Source organism: Bos taurus, chromosome 10 (genome assembly GCF_002263795.3).
Source record: "Bos taurus isolate L1 Dominette 01449 registration number 42190680 breed Hereford chromosome 10, ARS-UCD2.0, whole genome shotgun sequence".
NCBI lineage: Eukaryota > Metazoa > Chordata > Mammalia > Artiodactyla > Bovidae > Bos > Bos taurus.
This window is the reverse complement of record NC_037337.1, coordinates 45257274-45281022: the sequence shown is the minus strand read 5'-3', so window position 1 is coordinate 45281022 and position 23749 is coordinate 45257274. Positions and strand designations below refer to the sequence as shown.

The following is a 23749-nucleotide window of genomic DNA, read 5'->3' as shown; positions in this document are numbered from 1 at the left end:
GCCGCCAAGGTGGGCTCTTATCCCATGCTGAGCCCCCTCAAGGTTAGGCCCGCTTCCCCCTCCCAGCTGCTCTTGCTGGACCACTGAGCTCCATGTTTCACACCTCTGTGCTTTGATCCTACACAGTTCTCCTTTCCGAAATGCCTTTCTCCAACTTGTCCACCTGACAGCTCCTCTCCAGCCTTCCTTCTGGGATGGAGGGGGGAGTGGGAAATACCCATGACCAGGCAAGCAGGGAGGCCATGGAGGTCAAGGTGCCGTTTTTGGTGTCTTCCCACTGCCCCCCGCGCCCCCAACAAGCAGTGACACAGACACTCATTATCAGAGCAGCTGGCTCAGGTGGGTGGCAGGCCTTTCTGGTCCCCTAACTGCAGGCTTTCTGAATCCTTTCAGTCCCATATTGACTCATTCTGCCTGCTCCATTCCAGGGGCTGGGCCCTGGGGCTACAAGAGTCAGGAGATTCAATCATGTTCTGAGGAACTTTATGGTGCAGGAGACAGACCCACAGCAAAGAACAGCACGATGCACGATGCATATGCTCAGAGACCCGAAAGACCATTCTGCCTAGGAAAGGGCAGGGCTATATCCTGGGAAACAGAGGGGTGAAGTCTGAGGCAAGTCAGGAAAGGTTAATCTGGGTATTTCAGATTTTCTAGAAACATGTAGTCAAGTCAGGGAGGTGTGAGGTGTGAAGGCATCTACCCCAGAGGCCCTTTCTTTGACCATCCTAAAAGTGAGCGCTCCCCAACTGGAAGGTTCTATTATTTGACTATTTGCCACTTCTCGCAGTGTGAGGTTATTTGCCTGCTTGTTTGTAATCAGTCTCCCGCCTGTAACTGTATGCATCCCAAGGCAGGGCCATTTCACTCTGGTGTACTGTGGGGTCTCCAGTGTCCAGCCAGCACCTGAATAAATATTTGTGAAATGAATGAATGAATAAACGAACACACAAGATTGGTGGGAAGTCTCCTTTATCGCAGTGTGATGGGATATTACCAGGATTTTCTTCCTACTGTTTGTCTTTATCCCTCCACCCCTGCCCCCAGATTCTGAGTGGGGTCACCAGACTTCTCTGTCTCCAATCTGGAAGCTATTTGAGGGCACACCATTTCTTGGCTTTTGCATCCTGGGTCCAATTCTTTGAGGGGATTATGTTAGGGGTAAGGAGCAGAAGTGAAAGAGGAGAGTGAAAAAGTTGGCTTAAAGCTCAATATTCAGAAAACGAAGATCATGGCATCTGGTCCCATCACTTCATGGCAAATAGATAGGGAAACAGTGGCTGACTTTATTTTTCTGGGCTCCAAAATCACTGCAGATGGTGATTGCAGCCATGAAATTAAAAGACGCTTACTCCTTGGAAGGAAAGTTATGACCAACCTGCTGCTGCTAAGTCTAGACAGCATATTAAAAAGCAGAGACATTACTTTGCCAACAAGGGTCCGTCTAATCAAGGCTATGGTTTTTCCACTGGTCATGTCTGGATGTGAGAGTTGGACTATAAAGAAAGCTGAGCGCCAAAGAATTGATGCTTTTGAAGTGTGGTGTTGGAGAAGACTCTTGAGAGTCCCTTGGACTGCAAGGAGATCCAACTAGTCCATCCTAAAGGAGATCAGTCCTGGGTGTTCAAGGAAAGACTGATGTTGAAGCTGAAACTCCAATACTCTGGCCACCTGATGCAAAGAGCTGACTCATTGGAAAAGACCCTGATCCTGGGAAAGATTGAGGGCAGGAGGAGAAGGGGACGACAGAGGATGAGATGGTTGGATGGCATCATCGACTTGATGGACATGGGTTTGGGTGGACTCCGGGAGTTGGTGATGGACAGGGAGGCCTGGTGTGCTTCGGTTCATGGGGTCACAAAGAGTAGAGCACGACTAAACGACTGAACTGAATCAAACTGAAGGAGCATCAGGGGGCTTCCCTGGTATCTCAGTAAAGAAACCACGTGCAATGCAGAAGAACTAGGTTTGATCTTTGGGTTGGGAAGATACCATGGAGAAGGGAATGGCAACCCACTCCAGTATTCTTGCCTGGAGAATTCCATGGACAGAGGAGCCTGGCAGGCTATAGTCCATAGTGTTGCAAAGAGCTGGACATGACTGAGCAACCAACACTTTTACTTTTTTTTTTTCCACAAGGAGTCAGAGAAGAAGGTCTCCAAGACTGGAGAGGGGCGGGTGATCAGTGTCTCCTGGGAGCACCACAGGGAGCTGCAGGGTTCCAGAGGGCATGGTGTGAGGCCCCCAGAGAGGTTATGACTCTGGGAAAGCCTTCCTCCCCACTGCCCCTGGGCCTGGGCAGGGTTATGAACTGTGGATGCTGGTGACTGTGGGTGTCAGCAGTTACCATAACATCCTGGAGGTGACAGGCCTGCTCCTAGAAGGCCCACTCCTTGCCTGTACGACCTTCAGGGTGGGGAGCCCCCAATCCTGACTGAGCTAGGGTTTCCATACACTCTCAGGGATACAGGTTTGAAGTTAGATTAAATGAGGGGACTTCCCTGGTGGCCCAGTGGCTAAGACTCTGCACTCTCCATGTAGGGGGCCTGGGTTCAATCCCTGGTCAGGGAACTAGATCCCATATGCTGCAACTAAGAGTTCCCACAACTAAGACCCTGCATAGCCAAATAAATAAATAAAAATTTTTTTAAAAGTTAGATTAAATGAGATGCCAAGAAAATAAAGAACTGGGAGGTTCCTTGCATACCTCCCTCATGAGGCAGTCTACTCTCATGATCTGGCCTGAGGGACAGGGATGTCTGGAGATCCCCCTTCTAGAGAACCAGTTTGCCCTCCTCCAGGGGTCTCCTGGAAAGCATCTTTACCATGAAAGAGGATTGCTAAGGACAGGACTTTCTGGTGTCCAGGTGGTCTTGTGAGGAAGACATCTTTAAGCAGGGTGAGTTCATCGGAGACTAGGGAAAGCTGAAATCAGTCCCTGGTGAAGGGAAAGGGGTTGGGGGTGGTGGTGGGTGCCTCAGCAGTGTGAGTTGAGGGTGGGGTCAGAGAGGAGAGTCCCAGGAGAGGGTACAAAAGAAATAACTGTATCTCTAAGACATCTTCAATAGCCTGACTCTGGAGGATGATGGGAAATTCATCTCTGGGCAGAAGCCCTGGTCCTTCTTGCACCTTGAGGGCATATTCAGCTTCTTGCCAATGGCTGTAGGCCCTGCACGGGAGACCAAGCTCAACCAGCAACATGCCCACCTGTTGTGTAATGGTGATTCACCTTGTTATTTCACTGTGAGTCAACAACTCATCTACCTCAGTTTTGCGAAGTAACCAGTGATACTAACAAAACCTCGCATAAGGGTGCTGTGAGCTCAGCTATCAGGACATAATAGACACCTCTGTGTAAACAGGCAGGGCAGGGGTAGCCTCCCTGGAAAGGGTTAGCCAGCGTCCCAGGCAGGGGTTCTTTATGTATTTATTTTTTGGCTATGCCAGTCAGCATGCAGGATCCTAGTTTCCCGATCAGGAATCGAATCTACGCCCCCGTAGTGGAAGCACAGTCTTAACACTAGACCACCAGGGAATTCACTAGGGGTTTTCAAAGGGAACAGAAGACTCAACAAAATCTTCACACAGTTTACCAGTTTATTTGTCCTAAATAAATACAGTCTGAGAATATCCATACTCCCACAAACAATGCCCTTCCCAAAAGAGCAGCTTAAGATATAGATGCACATTTTTGCAGCGCGTGTTCTCAAGTTAGGCTCAGGACGGTGTTTGTCCTGACTTGTGCAGGACTGGATCTGGCTATGAAGACTCCCCCCAGGTTCCCTTCTCTGCTTCAGAGCTGAGTCCCCTGCTAGGACCCCTACAGCCTGTTCCTCCTCTTGGAGCACCTGCTGCCTCTCCTCTCTGTGTGGCCCTGTGGCCGGCCGCTCGCAGAGAGCTCTGTCCTATATCACCAGATACCACCACAGGCCCCATGCCAACTCCTGACCCTGGAGGCAGCTCGCCCAGGACAAGGGGAGAAACTGAGGCACAGGGCAAATGGATGGAAAGCCGGCTGGAGGCTGAGAGCCCCCGACAAAGGAGGAAAGGGACACTGACCATCCTCCCCCTGGGATCCCCCAGGGCCTGGTTCCCTAGGGAGCAAGAGGAGGGACGACACCACCCTTTGTCTTCTCTTCGCAGATCAAAGGTTCGGGTCCACGTTCTCCTGGTCTGAGGTTCCTTCCTCATCATCTGGGGACTCCTATATCAGAGCCAGAGAAACCCACTCATGGGCTTGTACCATCCCCTAGAGTCACAGCTGGGGAGCCAGCATCTCCGTCCTGCCCTCGCCTCCAATGGAGCCAGAGGAGGCTATGCCACCCCCACCCTAGTGTTTTTGGCCTTCCCTTCCTCTTAGCTCCCAGGCTACCCACGGCCACATTCTGCCCACCATTGGGTGACTCCCTCTTACCAGGCTGAGGGCCCTGTCCCGCCACAGGGTAGCATAGAAGCTCAGCACGCGGGGGTCACAGCGAACCACCATGGGGTCAAAGTCCAACACACGGAGGCCCTGCAGGCTGCGGGCCCGGGAAAGGGCCACGTAGGCCTGGCCGCTGGCAAACACACGGCCCAGAGACATCTCCACACAATCCAGGGACATGCCCTGGGGCAGGGAGAGACAGGGCTGGAGCCACCTCAGCCTGTATTCACTTGTGCCCAAGAAGCTGACCCCACCACCACCAGCCCAGCTATGGCCCCTGATCTCCTCACCCCATTCATAGCGTCTGAGCCAGAGAGACAGGATGACTGGTGTCTGAGTAAGGGGGTGTCCAGGAAATATGGATCCAAGATAAGAGCAGAGGGATAAGGGTGAAAGGAAAGAGCTCAGGTCTGGGTCAGACAGGCATGGAAACGAGTCTTGCTCTGCCTGGCACTACATGTATGACCCTGGACGAGTCACTTAACCTCTCTGACTTTGGTTTCCTCTTCTGTAAAACAGAAGTGATTCTTACAACTATACCTCACAGAGTGGTCATAACATGTTAAAATTAACATATCCAATAGTGGCTCAGAAAATGGCAGGAGAGGAAAGAAGGGAAATATATGTGTCCAGGAAAGAGGCAGGATGGGAAATGTACTAAAGAAAGGTTTTTCTACAGCTGGTCTGGAACCTTCCATCACTCCCAAGGCCTTTAAGACCCCCACCCTTCAACGTGCCCAGGCGTGTCCTGCCCCCTCCACCCTGCCCTGCTGCCACCCCCTGCACTCACCTGGCTCTTGTGAATGGAAATGGCCCAGGCCAGCTGCAAGGGCAGCTGCTGCCGGCTGAGGAGCTGGCCTCCAGTGGTCTGCACCGTCCAGCGGTCAGCACGGATGACCTCGGTGACTCCACACAGGAACCGTACCTGGGGCAGCCCTGAGGGAGGTGCGGAGAAGTCTCACCTTTCATTCCCACGTCAGGACTCCAAGGTGAGACCTGTCCTCACCTTTCCATGGTAGCCTTTTCCTCCATACGCTAACCCTGGGGCCCTGCTGCGAACCCGAGCAGTGGGACTGCTTCCCCACCACTTACCTCTCCCCTCGGCCTCGAACCCGACTACCACCCCTCGGGCACCATTCACCAAGCCCCGAGACACTGCCAAGTTCTTCACCAGCATCACCTGTGAGGGAAGGGAAACGGGAAGCATAGAGAGCCGGGCATCCCTACGCCTGGTCTCAGCTCCAGGCATTGCTGTGAGGCTGGGGGTTGTCATGGAGAGGCACTGAGTCCACGGATCCCTGGAGCAAGCTGCTTTATTTCCCTAGGTTTCCCCCTTGTGTCAAAGGAGAATGGCATTTGCTCAGTTTGCCTTAGAAGGAGGGGATAAAGAATAATAAGGTGACAGGGCTTTGACAATGACCATGTCTATTACAGGTTGTTTATGAACCGCAGTCTTGAGCAATAGCCTTCTTCCAACCACTGTGCCTGAAATTTCCCCTGGGGTCCTTTGAAACCTAAGGAAAGGCCCCCATTTGGCTACCCTCACTCTCATGGAAGGAAGGAGAGACTCAATATAGGGTGCACTACAGAAGACAATTGTGTGCAATAGGTATTTTACTCTGCATTTATTTATTGATATTTTTGGCTGAGCTGGGTCTTTGTTGCAGTGCATGGTGTGGAGCATGAGCTCTAGAGCAGGTGGGCTCAGCAGCTGTGACTGGTGCTCTCTAGTCGCCGCGCTCAGGTTTAGTTGCCCCGTTGCATGTGCAATCTTAGTATCCCGACCAGAGATGGAACCCTCATCCCCTGCATTGAAAGGCAAATTCTTAACTATTGGACCACCAAGGAAGTCCCCTTCTCTGAATTTAGAGATGAGGAAACCCAGCTCCAGCAAAGGAGAGTGATCTGTCTAAAGCAACACTGCTTGGAGCGCCAAGTGGGAGAAGAGGGCAGCAGTGGAAAATAGAAGACAGGAAGGTGGGCGGGAACAGGAGGGAAAGAGTTTATTGTGGCCACAGGTGGGTCTTCTGGCCATGGAGCAGCCTGTACAGAAGGGCAGGGGTCTGGGAGGACCCACTTCCCACTCACCTGGGCCCCCAGCTTTAGCTGAAGGAGCTGGCTAACAGGACACTGGGCATCCAGGGTCCGGGCTTGCTCAGGGTCACTGTCCATGGCCTCAAAGCTGTGTACTTCGCCTGGGGAAAGAGTCGGGCAGACAGACCACAAGTCACTGACTTGTGACTCAATTTCCAAAAAACCGCACATTAGCCCAGGGCCTGGGGGAGGCAGTGAGGACACCTCAGGCCTAGCTGGGGCTCTGAAGTCAGAGGCCTGTTCAAGTCTCAGTGTTTACTGGCTGAGTCACTTTGACCCAGAAAAGGTCACACCTCTCAAAGTCACAATTACATCCGCAGATGTAGGGGACTTTTTGGCCGTAAAGGCTAGGGACCAAGATATTCAAATGACACCAAGGGTCCAGGCTACCTGGAGTGGGGGCGGAGAGGGGGGAGATGTCTGCCTGATGGCCTTTTCTAGCTGGTCTGGCCTAGCTCCAGCTCTCAGCTTACCTGGTAGTTCCTGCAGCTGCCTCTCATTGGTAAGGGCCACGTCATCCTGGTGGGTGCAGAGCCTTGTGGCCACAATCCCATCTCGCCCCACCTTGTGGGCAGCTGTGGCCCGGAGCTGGCGGGTGACTTCATCTGAGCACCTGCGGAGGCCAGGTTATCAGGGCAGAGCTGAGCTGAACACCAGGGTAAGTGGAGCATGTGGCCCACATGTAGCCCACGTGTCAGGCCATGGACCAGGCCTGGGGACTGGACGGGGCACCAGGGCAAGATTTGCTGGTTCCCAGGCTGGCCAACTTGTTTCTTCCTCACTTGGACCCCAGACATGGAGCAACGGTGCATGACTGTGATCAGGGGCAGGCACCCTTCCCTATGTCTGTCCTCTGATTGGAACTAGTTGCCCTCCTGAGGAAGTTGGATCTGATGAGTGAGCACGGGCCAGAGAGTTAGAGATGCAGACGAGGCTCTGAGGTTGAGGCTGATGCCCTGTAATACTGGCACCCTATCATCAGATCACCCTCCAGGCTACAATTTTCTAGTCCCTTGCCTGCTGCCTTACAGGAAAAAAAAATCTAGCCTATGTTTCTATTTTCCCCATTTCAAGCCTTCCTCCTGGGGAAGACTGGGTGCTCCAGCAACTCAAGTGGGAGGAGGGGGCAGAAGTTGGGACCATCTCTGACTGCTCTGCCACTCAGCCTTCGTCTTGTCCCTGCACTGCTGGTGTGTGCCACGCACTTTCCTACCTGCCTCCTGGAAAGCCCCTCACCACCACCCATCCCCAGTTTGACTTGGGTCTCAAGGCCCAGCTCTGGCTCATTTCTTCTGCCCCCCTTGGCCTCCTTTCCACTCCCGTGTTAGAGCAGTTGTAGCATCTCAACCTTATGTCCTTGCTAGGGTAGGATCACATCTGCAACCTCTCCTCCCACACCAGTTGACCCCATGGACTCTAAGAGTAGAAGGAACTTGGGTTTCAGCATAAGACCCGAGTGCAATTCCAGCTCGGCCACTTATTAGCCATGACTCTGGGCAAGTCACTTCATCTCTTTTGAACCCTAGTTTCTGCATCTATAAAATGGGAGTGTCTCTATCTGCCTGAAATGTACTCTGTGCCAGGCCCCGTGCTGGCTGATGCTCACAGAGTGACCGTCTCGTATGGGGTCATGAAGCACTTCTCCCCCTTCTCTGGGTCCCTGTGCTCCTCTCTGATCCATGCTTGGATCCTCATCCAGTGGCCCCTTCTCTCTTCACCAGGCCCCACCTGCCCAGCCGCACAGCTTGCAGCAGAGAGATGAAGGTCTTGTCTGTTTGCCTCCACACCTCAGTCAGTTCCAGGGTCACTGGGACACACCTCCTCCAGCTCTTGGCCTGGTGGGAGCAAGGTGGGGGGGTCAGGGAGCAGAGCAGACCCCCATGGGGGTTAGGGCCAGAGGGCAAGTGGTACCTGGAAGCAGAACTGCGGGAGCTGGGATCCCTTGGTTACAGGTGGCAGCTGCAGGAAGTCCCCACAGATGATGAGCTGGATCCCTCCGAATGGCTTATTCTGCTGCCGGACAGCTCTGGAGAGGAGCACAGGGTGCTCTAGGGGCTGGGGTGGTTGGGTTCCACCCAGAAGACCACCAGAACCCAGTCCTCACTGCACATACTGACCTGGCCACGGCCTCCAGCTTGTCAAACAGGTCCGCTTCCACCATGGAGATCTCATCAATGACTAGCCGCTGGCAGTTCAGCCAACCCTGCCGCACACCGGGCCGCTGGGCCAGGGCCACACACTGGGCCAGGGGAGCCTGGCCTGAGCCAATACCTGTGAGGGACACTATTCAGCCTGGGCTGAGATCCCAGCACTGTCTCAACCCTGACCTCCCCTCCCTTCCCACCAGCCTGGCTTGCTCCCAGTTTAAATCCCAGGAGCTCTCACTTACCTGCAAAGGCATGGAGGGTAGTACCCCCGATGTGGCAGGCTGCCACCCCAGTGCTGGCAGTGGCCACAGTGCCCGTGGGAGGCAGTGAGCCCAGGATACGCTTCAGCAGGTAAGACTTCCCCGTCCCTGGGCAGAGGGCAAAGTCAGCACCACTTCTCCTGCATCCCAGCACACCCCTGTTCTCCCCACACCCACTCTGCCCCACCACTACCTGCACTTCCAGTGAAGAAAATGCTCTGGCCTTTCAGGACAGCCCTCAGGACAGCAGCCTGTTCCTTGGAAAGCTCTGGTTTGGTGGGGGGCAATCTCAGCCTCTTCACAGGCAGGGGCCACCTTGTGACTTCCTGGGGGGAGAGGGCTGTCTCAGGACCTCCCCACATCTCCTCGGCATCACCCCCTCCCTTCTTGGTCTGGTAGGTAGCCCTTTGTGTCTCTGCTGGCTTCTCTCCTTGGAGCCCTTGGGCAGCCTTGGCTCAACTGGAGATCTTGGCTCAACTGGAGAGTCCAGGTCTCTCCCTGAGGAAGGGATCAAAGCTGGATCTCCACTGACTCTGGGTATCACCCCTAAAGTCCCCTGTCTGCAGGTCTAGATTCTCCTCAGCATCCTCTCCTGGGTTCCCTAACTCTCCTGGTCCTCCAACCCATCCTTTGTTCTCGCAACTTTTCCTGTCACAATCTGTCTCTTTGACCTAAAATCTCCTAAGCCAAACCCTGCTGAGCCAGGGCCCCTTTTTGCCCCATCTCCATCTTCTCTCCAGCTTAGTCTCAAACCCCTGTGGTTTGTGATCCATCTTTTCCAGTTTGTGAACACTGTCACATCCACCAGACTTTGTCCCCCAACACCTCCCCCGCATCTGATTGGACCTGTGGGCTGCCCCTAACACAGCTGATCACTTTATTCTCTCCAAAACCTCCTCTCCTCCTCAAGGAGGACCTCATTCCTACATTTCTGAAGCACCTTCTCTGCTTTCTCTTTTAACGTGACCTAAGCGCATTTTCCCTATTCTCAATCTCAAGGATTGCACTATGAGAAACACAAGCACAATTCCCTTATTTCCGTTAGTCTCAGAAGCCTGATGAATATCTCCTCTGAAGTAATCAGCAGCCATCTCAAATACCACCACCATCTTCCCCCTAAACTTGGGCTTCCTCAGTCTCTTCCATCTCCCACTCCCCAAGGCGACCCCCGTTCTCCGATGTCCTCACGGTGCGGGGCTTGGCTCCCGCCCGAGGTTCCGTGGGCCGCTTCACCGGCGTGGTATCCGTGACCCGGGTGGCCGCCGCACGCCGCAACTCCTCGGGCTGCACGGGGCTGATGCTGATGAAGTCGCGGGGCCGCGGGCCAAGCAGCTGCGTGCGGGCGGAGGCCGGCCCGGGACCCGGGGCCGCCGCCAGCTTGAGGCGCAGCGTGTGCAGGAAGCGGCGCAGGCGGTCCGGGGGGCAATCGGAGAGCAGCAGCTGGACGGCGCTGGCCCGGGGAGTGCTGTCGGCGGGGAACCGCAGAGTGCTGCGCCCGGCTGCAGCGAAGCGGGTGAAGAGGCGCGCGGCGCGCACGGGGAAGCAGCGTGGCCGCCCAGCGGGCCCGGGCGCCTGCAGCCTCAGCATCAACTCGCGGCGCTCGTTACGACCCAGGCTTAGCTCCGCGGTGCGTAGGGACTGGCGCCTTCGCGGCTGCCCACCGGGGCTCAGCTCCTCCACGGCCACACGGCACCGCAGTTCTCCGTCCTCGCATTCTGCGGCCGCTGCCTGGGTGCCCGAAAGCATCGCCGCCGCCTCTGCAGGTCTGCAAAAAGACCGGAGCACAGGCGTCACAGGGACTCAGGGGACATCATAGGTGGTACAGAAGTCTGGACAGGGAGCCCAGTCAAAGCCACAAAGGGTCCCAGGGCTGTCACTGGTAACACAAAGAGGTCACGGAGACTGTAAAAGCACCCTGGGGGCAAACAGGAAATTCTCCTAGACATTTCTCTCCCACACAATAATTTCCAGAGCTGCGGATGGGCAACGTCAAGCGCACCAAGGATTGGGAACCTCTGCTGTCCGACAAGAGCCACAGAAGAAGGGAGCCCCTGAACAGAAAAGAAGCTTGCTTCTAAGAGACCCAGGGCGGGCACGGGAATCTTGAGTCCTCTCTGCAAGGAAGGAGGAGACTCACTTGTGGAGGTAAGCAGGACTGAGATGTATGTTATCAGCGCCTTCCCTCTCCCAGCTACGTTCACTGGTTTATATGCAGCCAAGCTAGTGTCACTATTTCCCATGTACAGAAGTGGAAAACAGGCTGAAAGAGACCACAACGGCTGGTAGGAGTCAGGGATCGTGGGATTCGGAAGCTCTGGTGCTTCCCATCTCTAAGGTGGGGTGGAAGTGAAATTATTTGGCTACGGAAATAGCGGAGGGACCCTGGCTTCCGGGAACCAGTCCACGTGCCGTCTGATTCATTCGTATGCACCCTCCTGGCAGGGACCCCTTGAAGAAGAACATTCTGCCTCCCACGTCTGGGATCAGGTGGACACTCACTCGTGCCAGCACTCGGACGAACCAGTTGAGACAAGTCGGCCTGCAGGCAGTAGTAGCACACTGGAAACTTTCAAATTCTGGGAGTAGAGAATCATCCTATCACCTGCAGGAGCTTTAAATTTTCTAGCCAATCAGAGAAAGCGGACGTGACAAGGGGCGTGTCTTTCTGTGCCTTTCTACCCTCAGAGCTTGGGCTGTACCAATAGCACGCCAGAGGAAGGAGGCTTATTGTGGTGGCGGAGCATACCAAGTCGCGCGGACGAGTGGATGTAGTGGGAGGGGACGGAGACTGCAGCTGGGCCGCGCGTGGATTAGTGTCACCAATCGCGTCTCTGAAGATTTATTTTCAAGACCTTGCCTCCAACACAGACTTCCTCCCCTCTAGCCCTCACACAGCGGCTGAACTTGGCCTTGGGTAAGAGCTGCCTCCCATCTCTGTTTACACTCACGGGACCTTTGTCCATTTCTGGGCAGACCGCCCCCCAGCCCTTGCCCCCTGACCGAGACCTGCTGCTCCCGCTGCCCCCACCCCCAGTTCCTTCCACGCTTATCGGTCTTTGTGTCATTTTACTCATTTGTCTGTCCCATCCGTCTGAGACGCATCAGTGAAGAACTGAGACCTGTGACCAAGTGCTCAGAGAGTACAAGTGAAGTGAGCGAGCCTCTGTCTTCAGGAATGCGTATCCCTCTCATTGCACTGAATGCATAGGGAATTTGTTTTTAATTTTCTTTCCCCTCATTAAATCTTGGAATGACTAGCTAGAAGGCATCTTACAGGTGAGTCAGCTCGCTCATTTATTCAATTGCCCACATTTTTCAAATTAGGAAACCAAGGCTCCAGGTGTCACATAGCTTATAGATAGCAAAACAAACCCTGGAAGCCAAGTCTAAGCCTGTTAGTTTAACTACTACACTACTCTGCTCCCAGAGAGAGAGAGAAAGAGAGACAGAGGCTGGTCTAACCTGGTGAAGGGAGTCCAGGCCTGAACTGGAATCTCAGCTCCTGAAAGGCAATTTGTTATGCCAGACCTGCAGGTTTGATGTTTCCTTAATGTCTCTAAGCAAGTTTCCTTAATGTCTCAAGCCTTTGTTTCCTTATATTTAAAAATGGAGAAAGATGAAAATGTGATGATTGCATAACTATGACTATACTAAAAACCATAAAATTATTTGCTTTAAATTGTATGGTATGTGAATTGTATCTCAATAAAACTGTTAGGAAAAAATAAAAATGAAAAGTATTTTTCCTCTTAAATGTTGTTTTGACACATGACTACTAGTGGCACAGAAAAAAAATTAGTATCACTGTTGTAAGCAGAATAATGATACCCCCTCAAATATGTCTACATCCTAATCCCCAGATTCCTTTTGTATGTTACTTTACATAGCAAAAGGGACTTTGCAGATGTGATAAATTAAGGATCTTGACATAGGGAGACTACCCTGGGTTGTCTGGGTGGGCTCAATTAGGATTCTTATAAGGGAGGCTAGAGAGAGGAGATGTGATGAATAAGTGGACATGTGTGTCTTTGTGTGTGTGTGAAAGAAAAAGAGAGAAAGGCTGATTTGAAGATGTTACTGCTAGCCTAGAAAATGGAAGAAAGGGCCATGAACCAAGCCATATGGGATACAGGTTTCTTGAAGCTAGAAAAGGCTAGAGGAAGTGGGTTCCCCTCTAGATTCACCAGAAGGAACACAGCTCTTGATTTTAGTCCAATGAGACACATTTTAGGCCTCCAGAACTGCAAGATAATAAGTTTGTCTTGTTTTAAGCCACCAAATTTGTGGTAATTTGTTACAGTAGCTATAACAATAAGAAACAAATACAATCACGAGCTAGAAAATGAAAGCTGGGGTTATGAATGTAAGTCTGTGTCTATTTCCAAAGCCTATGTTCTCTCTGCCCACTACCCTGTGCTCAAAGTAGGCCCAGCACACTCACACAGCCTGCTCCCTTCTCCCTTCTCTCTGTGTAGTATCCCAGACTGGTTCTAGAGAAAGCATGGAGACTTCCATACGTATTTTCCCCCAGTATTTTTTTCTTCTGGACTCACCATGCAGCTTGCGGGATTTTAGTTCACCAACCAGGGATCTAAACCAGCCTCTTGCAGTGAAAGCCCCGAGTCATAACCACTGGACTGCAAGGGAATTCCCTCAAAAATTTTTTTTTAATTGTAAAATATACGTAATATAAAACTCACCATACTATTTTTCAGTATACAATTCATTACCATTGACTGCATTCAGATATTGTATAACCATCACCACTATTTCCAGAAAAGTTTCATTATTCTGAAACAGAAACTTTGTACCCATTAGACCAGATATCCTGGAATGTGAAGTCAAGTGGACCTTAGGAAGCATCACTACGAACAAAGCTAGTGGAGGTGATGGAATTCCAGTTGAGCTATTTCAAATCCTGAAAGATGATGCTGTGAAAGCGCTGCACTCAATATGCCAGCAAATTTGGAAAACTCAGCAGTGGCCACAGGACTGGAAAAGGTCCGTTTTCATTCCAATCCCAAAGAAAGGCAATGCCAAAGAATGCTCAAACTACTGCACAATTGCACTCATCTCACACGCTAGTAAAGTGATGCTTAAAATTCTCCAAGTCAGGCTTCAGCAATACATGAACTGTGAACTTCCAGATGTTCAAGCTGGATTTAGAAAAGGCAGAGGAACCAGAGATCAAATTGCCAACATCCGCTGGATCATTGAAAAAGCAAGAGAGTTCCAAAAAAACATCTATTTCTGCTTTATTGACTATGCCAAAGCCTTTGACTGTGTGGATCACAATAAATTGCGGAAAATTCTGAAAGAGATGGGAATACCAGACCACCTGACCTGCCTCTTGAGAAACCTGTATGCAGGTCAGGAAGCAACAGTTAGAACTGGACATGGAACAACAGACTGGTTCCGAATAGGAAAAGAAGTACGTCAAGGCTGTATATTGTCACCCTGCTTATTTAACTTATATGCAGAGTACATCATGAGAAATGCTGGGCTGGATGAAGCACAAGCCGGAATCAAGATTGCCAGGAGAAATATCAATAACCTCAGATATGCAGATGACACCACCCTTATGGCAGAAAGTGAAGAAGAACTAAACAGCCTCTTGATGAAAGTGAAAGAGGAGAGTGAAAAAGTTGGCTTAAAGCTCAACATTCAGAAAACTAAGATCATGGCATCTGGTCCCATCACTTCATGGCAAATAGATGGGGAAACAGTGGAAACAGCGGCAGACTTTATTTTGGGGGGCTCCAAAATCACTGCAGATGGTGACTGCAGCCATGAAATTAAAAGACACTTACTCCTTGGAAGGAAAGTTATGACCAACCTAGATAGCATATTCAAAAGCAGAGACATTACTTTGTAAACAAAGGTTCGTCTAAGCATATTCAAAAGCAGAGACATTACTTTGTAAACAAAGGTCCGTCTGAGCATACTCAAAAGCAGAGACATTACTTTGTCAACAAAGGTCCATCTAAGCATATTCAAAAGCAGAGACATTACTTTGTCAACAAAGGTCTGTCTAATCAAGGCTATGGTTTTCCCAGTAGTCATGTATGGATGTGAGAGCTGGACTATAAAGCTGAGCGCCAAAGAATTGATGGTTTTGAACTGTGGTGTTGGAGAAGACTCTTGAGAGTCCCTTGGACTGCAAGGAGATCCAACCAGTCCATCCTAAAGGAGATCAGTCCTGGGTGTTCATGGAAGGACTGATGTTGAAGCTGAAACTCTAGTACTTTGACCACCTGATGCAAACAGCTGACTCATTTGAAAAGACCCTGATGCTGGAAAAGATTGAGGGTAAGAGGAGAAGGGGATGACAGAAGATAAGATGGTTGGATGGCATCACCGACTCAATGGACATGGGTTTGGGTGGACTCCGGGAGTTGGTGATAGACAGGGAGGCCTGGCATGCTGCAGTTCTTGGGGTCGCCAAGAGTTGGACAGGACTGAGCAACTGAACTGAACTGAGACAATAACTCCCATTCCTCTGTTCTCAGCCCCTGACACCCCAAATATTTTATTCTGAAAATATATTCCAACATGTACAGAAAGATTGAAAGCCTTTTCCAGTGAACACCCTATACTTACCATCAAGATTCTACAATTAATATTTTGCTGTATTTGTTTTGTGTGTTAGTCGCTCCGTCGTGCCTGACTCTTTGCGACCCCATGGACTATAGGTTGCCAGGCTCCTCTGTCCATGGAATTCTCCAGGTAAGAATACTGGAGTGGGTTGCCATTCCCTTTTCCAGGGGATCTTTGCAACCCAGGGATAGAACCAAGGTCTCTCGCATTGCAGGCAGATTCCTTACTGGCTGAGCCATCAGGGAAGTATTTAACACATCTATCCATCCCCACATTCATCAATCCATCTTTTGTGATGCAGTTCAAAGTTGCAGACAACAGTATATTTCACATCTAAACACTTCAACATGCATAGAATTAGCTAGAGTTTATGCTTAACTTTTTAATGCAAACTTTACATATAGTGAAATGCACAGATTATACAATATGTATTCTTGTGTGTATTGGCGTTTCACTCATCATGATTTTGAGATTCATCCATGTTGCTGACTGTATCAGTAGTTTGATCCTTTTTAGTGCTGAGTTGTGTTGCATTTTATGGATATACTACAGTTTATCCATTTTCCTGTTGATGGATATCTGGATTTTGTGGTATTTATGCTTTATTTTCTGTTGGAAAAATACCTAGGTGAAAAATTGCTGAGTCTTGGAGTTTATATTTAGTTTTATATGAAACTGCAAGAGCTTTTCCCAAAGTGGTTGTCTGCCCACCAGGTTAACAGTGAGTCCTTGGACAGAGGAAAGCTGGACACCGCTTGGCGACGGATTAACGGTCCTCAGGCTCCGCCCTCCTCCCCGCCCCAGCGCCACGGGTCTTCAGCTGGATCTTGATTGGCTGATGAAGGAGGGAGGCGGAGGCAGAGGAATTGCTCACATCTGTGACCCGACTTCCTCCCTATCGGCTTTGTGCAGCTTTTGCATCCGCAGGTCTTCTGCTCACTGCTGCCGCCGCGGGGTCAGTTCCAAGTGAAGCGCAACATTGCTCCCTGGTCTCCTCGCCTAACCCAAAGCCTGGTTTTAACGCAAGCTGTCTGGAGGAATGGATTTTCTTCATTATGACATTTCCTTCTCCAGCACTCTCTCTGTTCATCTTATCTGCTTTCTCCCACTTGGCGGTCTCAGTCCAGTCTCTGACTCACAAATAATGACATCAACACAGAACGGGGTGGTTTACTAATTGCACTGTTAGGCGTTTTCTCTTTTGGTATATAAAAGAGCCAGCCCTTCCCCTTTATGATCCTTTCTCGCCGTGCTCTCTCCACCTTTACAGTCCTAGGCTTACACAGTCTTGCAGAGGAGCTTGAAAGGGTGTTTCGTGGTCTTCCAGCTTACGGAGCACGAGTTCACCTCGCACTGCTGCTTCTTTGGGGCAGCTGACACTCATTTTATTGAACCTCCGGTACAGGTGATTCTGATTCTTCCTTATTAAAATACTCTCAAGTTCTACAACACACATTCCCTCATTTTTCCTACATACTGGCGGCTTGATGTCATTCTCCTTTGCTGATCCCTTTTCCTCAGGCAGCCCTCTCAATGTAGGAGAACTTTTTTTTTCCCCCTCCTGTTTTATCCAATCCCACGGATTATTAGCTACATGTTGATTCTCAATATTATGACCCCCGCCTGCCCTTCTCCTCTGATCTCCAGACCATATTCATTTGTCCTCCTGATGCTATCTCCACACAGATGCCTAAATGGCATGTTAAACTCACTCTCTCCAAAACAGATTTTAATCTCCTCCTCCGTGATACCTCAGCTGGTAAAGAATTCCCCTGCAATGCGGGAGACCTGGGTTCGATGCCTGGGTTGGGAAGATCCCCTGGAGAATGGAAAGGCTATTCATTCCAGTATTCTGGCCTGGAGAATTCCATGGACTGTACAGTCCATGGGGTCACAAAGAGTCGGACATGACTGAGCAGCTTTCATTTTCCAATACCATATAAACTTGTTTTTCTCTTGTCTTCATCTCTATAAATGGCACCTCCATTTTTAGCTCGAGTTGAAAACCACACCATATTCTTGATCCCTGCTTCACCTACAACATCCAGCTAACCATTGAAAAATATTGTTTCCACCTCCAAAATGTTTGTTTTGTTTTTTAAAATTGAGGTATAGTTGATATAAACAAAATGGAAATGAAATCTACGTACTGGGAGAAAATATTTGCAAATGATGCTACTGACAAAGGCTAACTTTCCAAATATACAAACAGCTCTTACAACTTAATGACAAAACCCCCGAAACAACCCTATCAAAAACTGGGAGGAAGATCTAAATACACGTTTCTCCAAAGATGACATACAGCTGGCCAATTGGTATATGAAAAGATGTTCAACATCACTAATTATCAGATAAATACAAATCAAAACTACAATGAGGTATCGAACCAGTCAGAATGGCCATCATTAAAAAATCCACAAACAACAAATGCTGGACAGGGTGTGGAGAATGTACACAGTTGGGGGGAATGTAAATTGTTACAGCTGAAACTGTTTGGGGTCGTTTGTGTGTATGGGGGTGGGCTCCAAAGAGCTGCCAGTACCATAGCCCTTTATGTCTCAGTGCAGAAAAGATTTCATTGAGAGGCAGAGTGATAGATAAGAAGTGATTTATTACAATAGGATGCTTGTCAGGCTTACAAGCAGGCGGACGAGGGCATGCTGCTGAGAACTTACTGGCCTACAGTTTTACAATCAAAGGAAAAGTAGGGAGGAGGAGAAGAACTTCTTTGTCACTCTTGAGTAGACGTCATGATTCCATCATTAGCTTCTCCTCTAGGGTGGGCAGGGGAATTTTCTTGTCCCTATATGGTCATGCTTTACATGTCCAGAGAACATGTCCTAGGGATCATTAACTTATTGAGTTCACTGGGCAGTATGTGTCTCATGCCACCATTGTTTTATTATTTGGGGCATGTCTCATGCTTTTGTTGCATAATTTTGTTGCTAAGCAAGGCTGCTTGGTTTGTGGCTAAGCAAACCTGCTCACTTTAGTAATCATTAACTTCCAGGGGTCTCCTATATTTTTTCTACCTACAATCCCCTGGTGGAATTAACTATTTAATCACCTACTTTATCCTTTTACTCTGTCCTTATCAAAATCACTATGGAAAATGGAAGCTGTACGGAGGTTCTCTATACAGTGGTTAGCAATCTGCTGTGCAACACAGGGGACACGAGTTCCATCCCTGGAACCCACATGCTGTGGGGCAACTGGGCCCATGAACCGCAACTACTGAGCCTGTGCTCTAGAGCCCATAAACCACAGTTGCTGAAGCCTACATGCACTAGAGACCGTGCCCTGCAAAAAGAGAGGCCACCTCAATGAGAAGCCCATACACTGCAACTAGAGAGTAGCCCAGCCCTTGATTAGTGCAAGTAGAGAAAGCCCAAGCACAGCAATGAAGACTCAGTGCAGCCAGAAATAAGATAAATAAATAAAAAAATTTTTAAAGTATCACTGAAATGTATTTTAAAAAATAAAAATAAAAAAACACTAAAAATAGAGTTACCGTATGATCTAAACAATCCCACTCCTGGGCATATATCAGGAGAAAACTCTGATTCAAAAAGATACATGAAACAACAACAACAACAAATCCCCAGAAGATATATACACCCCAATGTTCATAGCAGCACTTTTTACAATAGCTGAGACATAGAAGCAACCTAAATGTCCTTCATTAGTTGAATGAATAAAGAAAAATTTGAAGTATAGTTGATTTAAAATGTTGTTTCAAGCATAGCAAAGTGATATATATATATATATATGATATCCTTTTTCAGGTTTTTTTCTATTATAGGTTATCAAAATGTACTTTGAATCTATTCATTTCCCTCCATCCCCACACCACAACCTAGAGTTAGCAGCCTGTCAGATCTCCCCTGGATTACAGGATGCGTGCGTGCTAAATCGATTCAGTTGTGTCTGACGCTGCAACCTCATGGACTGCAGCTCACCAGGCTCCTCTGTCCATGGGATTCTCCAGGCAAGGATACTGGAGTGGGTTGCCATGCCCTCCTCCAGGGGATCTTCCTAACCCAGGGGTCAAACCCGAGTCTCATGCATTGGCAGGCAGATTCTTTACCACCAGTACCACCTGGGAAGCTCCCTGGATTAGAGCAGTTGACTCATAATCTCTCTGGATTCCTGGATTCTGCTCTGTCCCCCCTACAATCCTTTCTCCAAACAGCAGCAGGTGGGATCTTTTCAAACACGTAAATCAGATGTTGCTACTGCTCCAGTTAAAGGCTTTCAATGCCTTCCTAGGCTAGTCCTCCTTACCATAGCCTGAGGCCAACTCTCTCCCTTTCTTCTACTGTGACCTCAAATCTTCCACTTTCTTCTTCTATTTAAAGATTTATTGATTTAATTTATTGACTGTGCTGGGTCTTCATTGCTGCTCACGGGCTTTTCTCTAGTTGCCATGAGCAGGAGCTACTCTCTAGTTGCAGTGGATGGGCTTCTCATGGCAGGGCTTATCTTGTGCAGCAAGGGCTCTAGGCGCACAGGCTTCAGTTGCTTGTGGTGAGTGGACTCAGTAGTCGTGGCTCGCAGGCTGTAGAGAACAGGCTCAGTAGCTGTAGTGCATGGGCTTAGTTGTTCCTTGGCATATTCGATCTTTCCAGACCAGGGATCGAACCCCTGTCCCCTGCTTTGGCAGGCGGATTCTCAACCACTGGACCACCAGGGAAGTCCTACCACCTTCTTCTTTACTCACTGTGCTTCTGTCACACTTGTCCCCTTTGTGTTCCTTGACGACCCCATGCCAGAGTCTTTGCGTTTGCTGTTTCTTTTGTATGAAATACCGCCCCCCTCTCCCCTTTGCCTCTTTTTGGGACTTTCTCTTTCTCATCTTTCATGTCTCAGCTGAAATTTCCACTCTGTGGAAAGATTTCCCCCACCACCACTCACACCATATCTAAAATTACTATTTTATTACCTGTTTATTTCCCTTAGAAAACATTCCACATTGTGTTGTTATCATGGTCATTTGTTTATTTGCCTATTATCACTCTCTTCCGGCTTTAAGAGGGCAGAGATCACCCTTGTCACATTATGGCTTTGTGCCCTGTGTTTAGAACAGTGCCCGAGACATGGTAACCTCTCAACAGATATTATTGAATGGATATTTATCAATGAATAATGAAGCCATTCTCTCCAAGTCCTGACCCTCTATCTCTACTATCTCTTGAATCTGCTTCTACCATCCTTATAAACCACTGGCCTGTTTCCAGCTCCATTGACTCCAACCTGGATTTCTGTGACAATCTCTGACCCAGTGGGTCTCCATGTCTCTCTTGCCCTGTCACCATTCTTCACATACTAGTTCTCCATTTTTTTTGTTTTTTAAAAAAATTATTTTTAATTGAAGGATAATTGCTTTCAGTGTTGTGTTGGTCTCTGACATACATCAACATGAATCAGCCATAGGTTTATATATGTCCTCTCCCTCTTGAACCTCCCTCCTAACACCTCCCTTCCCACTGCTTCTAGGTTGTCACAGAGCCCTGTTTGAGTTCCCTGAGTCACACAGCAAATTCCCACTGGCTATCTATTTCACACATGGCAGTGTATATGTTTCCATGCTACTCTCTCCATTCATCCCACCCACACACAACAGTTCCAAAAATAAGGTATTAATATGAAAATCCATGTCAGATCCTGTTTCAGTGTTTCAGCAGCCCCCAGCTACTTGCAGGAAAATTTTCTAGTCTCTCAGGTCAGTATTCAAGGCACTCAGTACTCTAGCTCCTGTTGCCTTCTTGGTGGCATCTTTCTGAACTCCCCACCACCATCACACACAAATGACCACAGACACCTGCCTACAGTCCCCTAACAAGTCAGGGTGTTCTACAAGTTCTCTTTGTGAGACATTCCCACTTCCTAAATTCCTGCGACTCCTCCTCTGCCCCCATCCATCTAACCCTGCTAGAATACAGCTTAGTCACTCCAGCCCTCTGGAAACCAGCTCTTAGCACACACGGTGTACCCCTTCTTAGGACTTGTCTACTCTCCTACTGATTCATACCTCTCCAATGTAGGGCCTAGGCTTTTGAATAGCCTGATCACACAGTGCTGCCAAAAGACATAATTTAGTAGAGAGCACAGACTCTGGAGTCAGGTGAGGTTTGAATCCTCCGGCCACGACTTATCAGTCAAGTGATCTTATACAGGTCTAAGCTTTGGATTCTTTTTTTTTTGTCTGAGATGAATCTTTGTTGCTATGAGGGCTTGTCTCTAGTTGTGGTGGGTAGGGGCTACTATCCAGTTCCAGTGTGAGGGCTTCTCATTGTGCTGGCTTCTTTTGTTGCAGAGCACGGGCTCTAGGGCGCAAGGCTTCAGTAGTTGCCACATATGGGCTCAGTAGTTGTGGTTCCCAGGCTCTAGAGACAGGCTCAGTAGTTGTGGCACACAGGCTTAGTTGCTCTTTGGCACGTAGGATCTTCTTGGATCAGGGATCAAACCCATGTCTCCTGCATTGGCAGGCAAATTCTTTACCACTGAGCCACCAGGGAGAAGACTCTTGAGAGTCCCTTGGGCTGCAAAGAGATCAAACAAGTCCATCCTAAAGGAAATCAGTCCTGAATATTCATTGGAAGGACTGATGCTGAAGCTGAAACTCCAATACTTTGACCATCTGATGCGAGGAGCTGACTCATTGGAAAAGACCATGATGCTGGGAAAGACTGAGGGCAGGAGGAGAAAGGGACGATAGAGGATGAGATGGTTAGATGGCATCACCAACTCAATGCACATGAGTTTGAGCAAGCTCTGGGAGTTGATGATGGACAGGGAAGCCTGGAGTGCTGCAGTCCATGGGGTGGCAAAGAGCTGGACACGACTGAGCTGAACTGAACTGAGTCACTGGAGAAGCCTCTAAGCTTTGAATTCTTGATCTGTAAAATGAGGATAAAAATTCTGTCTATTTCATGGATGGGAACCTACTTTTGTGAGGATTAAATGAAATATATGTGAAGAGTTTAGTACAGTGAGCAGATACCGGAGGTGTCCTAAGTTCTTCTGAGTGAACATACAAATGCCAGGATGATGTATTGGAAAACATACCGCTTCAGAGGCACTCAGTAAACTTTGTTGATCAAATGGCACACATGCAAAACAGACTCCATCCCTTCCAAGGCCCTAGACTTTCAATGACATCCCATTGCCCTGAGGTTAAAATGACCCTCAAGGTCCTCACTGTATGGAGCTCTGTCTTCTTCTCCAGCCTGGTCTCCCTACACACACACACACACACACACACACACACACACACACACCTGTTTCCTGCCTCCATACCATTGCTCACATTGTTCCCTCTGCCTGGAATGCCATTCTGTCTTAGTTTTGGTGCCCTTCCTCTGTGCATTTTCCCTCACATTTAACACTTAGTTTTCTCTGTTTACATGCCTTTCTTTCCTGATAAAGGCCAAGGACACTTGGTCCTTCTGTTATCTTCCAGCCATTAGTGTGGGGCCTGACAAATAATCACGGCAAATAAAATCTTCGTGTTGAAAGAATGTGTGTAGTGTGGAGGCAACAACTAGAGGGACAGCATAGGCTGGATGGGGAAAAACTGAGACCAAAGTGGTGATCAGTGACTTACTTTCAGTAGCAACAGAGATGACTGAATTTCAGAACTGACCTCACTCCCACTCCACCCCCACCATGAATTGCTTCTGTGCAACCACATGAATTCCCCAGGGTCTCTGATCTCAGGCAAATGGAACCTGAGTTTCTAGATACAGGACCTTCTGAGTCCTCAGGCATTGGGTACACCAGCTGCACAGTTCTGCAGGTTGAGGGACTTATACCATGTGGTGGCTTTAAGAGGTGTAATGGCAACCCACTCCAGTGTTCTTGCCTGGAGAATCCCAGGGACGGGGGAGCCTGGTGGGCTGCCGTCTATGGGGTCGCACAAAGTCAGACACGACTGAAGCGACTTAGCAGCAGCAGCAGCAGCCATGTACACTGACTGTCTCTGTTTCCCCAAGCTGGATTTTCTTTATCCCTTTAGATGAAGGAACCCAGGCACAGGTGTGAAGAAAAAGTATGACCCCCGTCTTCCTTCCCTTTGGTCCTGGAGCTCCAGGATGCCCTTTTCCATGCTGGCTGGAAGTGCCTTGGAAGTCTGAGGGCCAGCAGAAGGCAGTGAAAGGGGAGCTAGGTCAACTGGCACAGCTGCTGCTATGGCAGCCAGAGCCAAAGGGGGTCACCACTGGTTCCAC

At 49.3% G+C, this 23749-nt stretch overlaps 1 protein-coding gene and 1 long non-coding RNA gene across 4 annotated transcripts; one reads left to right on the top strand and one right to left on the bottom strand.

Annotated features, from left to right (window-relative positions):
• Positions 1-3583: 3583 nt before the first annotated feature.
• Positions 3584-12913, bottom strand: PIF1 (PIF1 5'-to-3' DNA helicase). 3 transcript variants are annotated; one of them, XM_010809294.4, is made up of 13 exons: positions 11424-12912; positions 10113-10689; positions 9118-9250; positions 8907-9032; positions 8635-8788; positions 8429-8543; positions 8246-8352; positions 6991-7130; positions 6512-6618; positions 5516-5603; positions 5214-5359; positions 4415-4606; positions 3584-4204 (listed from the first exon to the last, which is right to left on the bottom strand). In XM_010809294.4, the coding sequence occupies exons 1-13, from the start codon at positions 11516-11518 to the stop codon at positions 4145-4147; spliced, it is 2040 nt and encodes a 679-aa protein (XP_010807596.1). In that variant the 5' UTR covers positions 11519-12912; the 3' UTR covers positions 3584-4144. The 3 variants fall into 3 exon arrangements, with proteins under 3 accessions (XP_010807596.1, NP_001192981.1, XP_005211755.2); NM_001206052.1 differs by lacking the exon at positions 11424-12912 and having other exon boundaries at positions 3610-4204; positions 10113-10670; XM_005211698.5 differs by having other exon boundaries at positions 4112-4606; positions 11424-12913.
• LOC132346299 (uncharacterized) lies at positions 10678-12678 on the top strand. The gene is made up of 2 exons (XR_009496089.1): positions 10678-11069; positions 11367-12678. It is a non-coding gene; the product is annotated as an uncharacterized lncRNA (long non-coding RNA).
• Positions 12914-23749: the final 10836 nt, after the last annotated feature.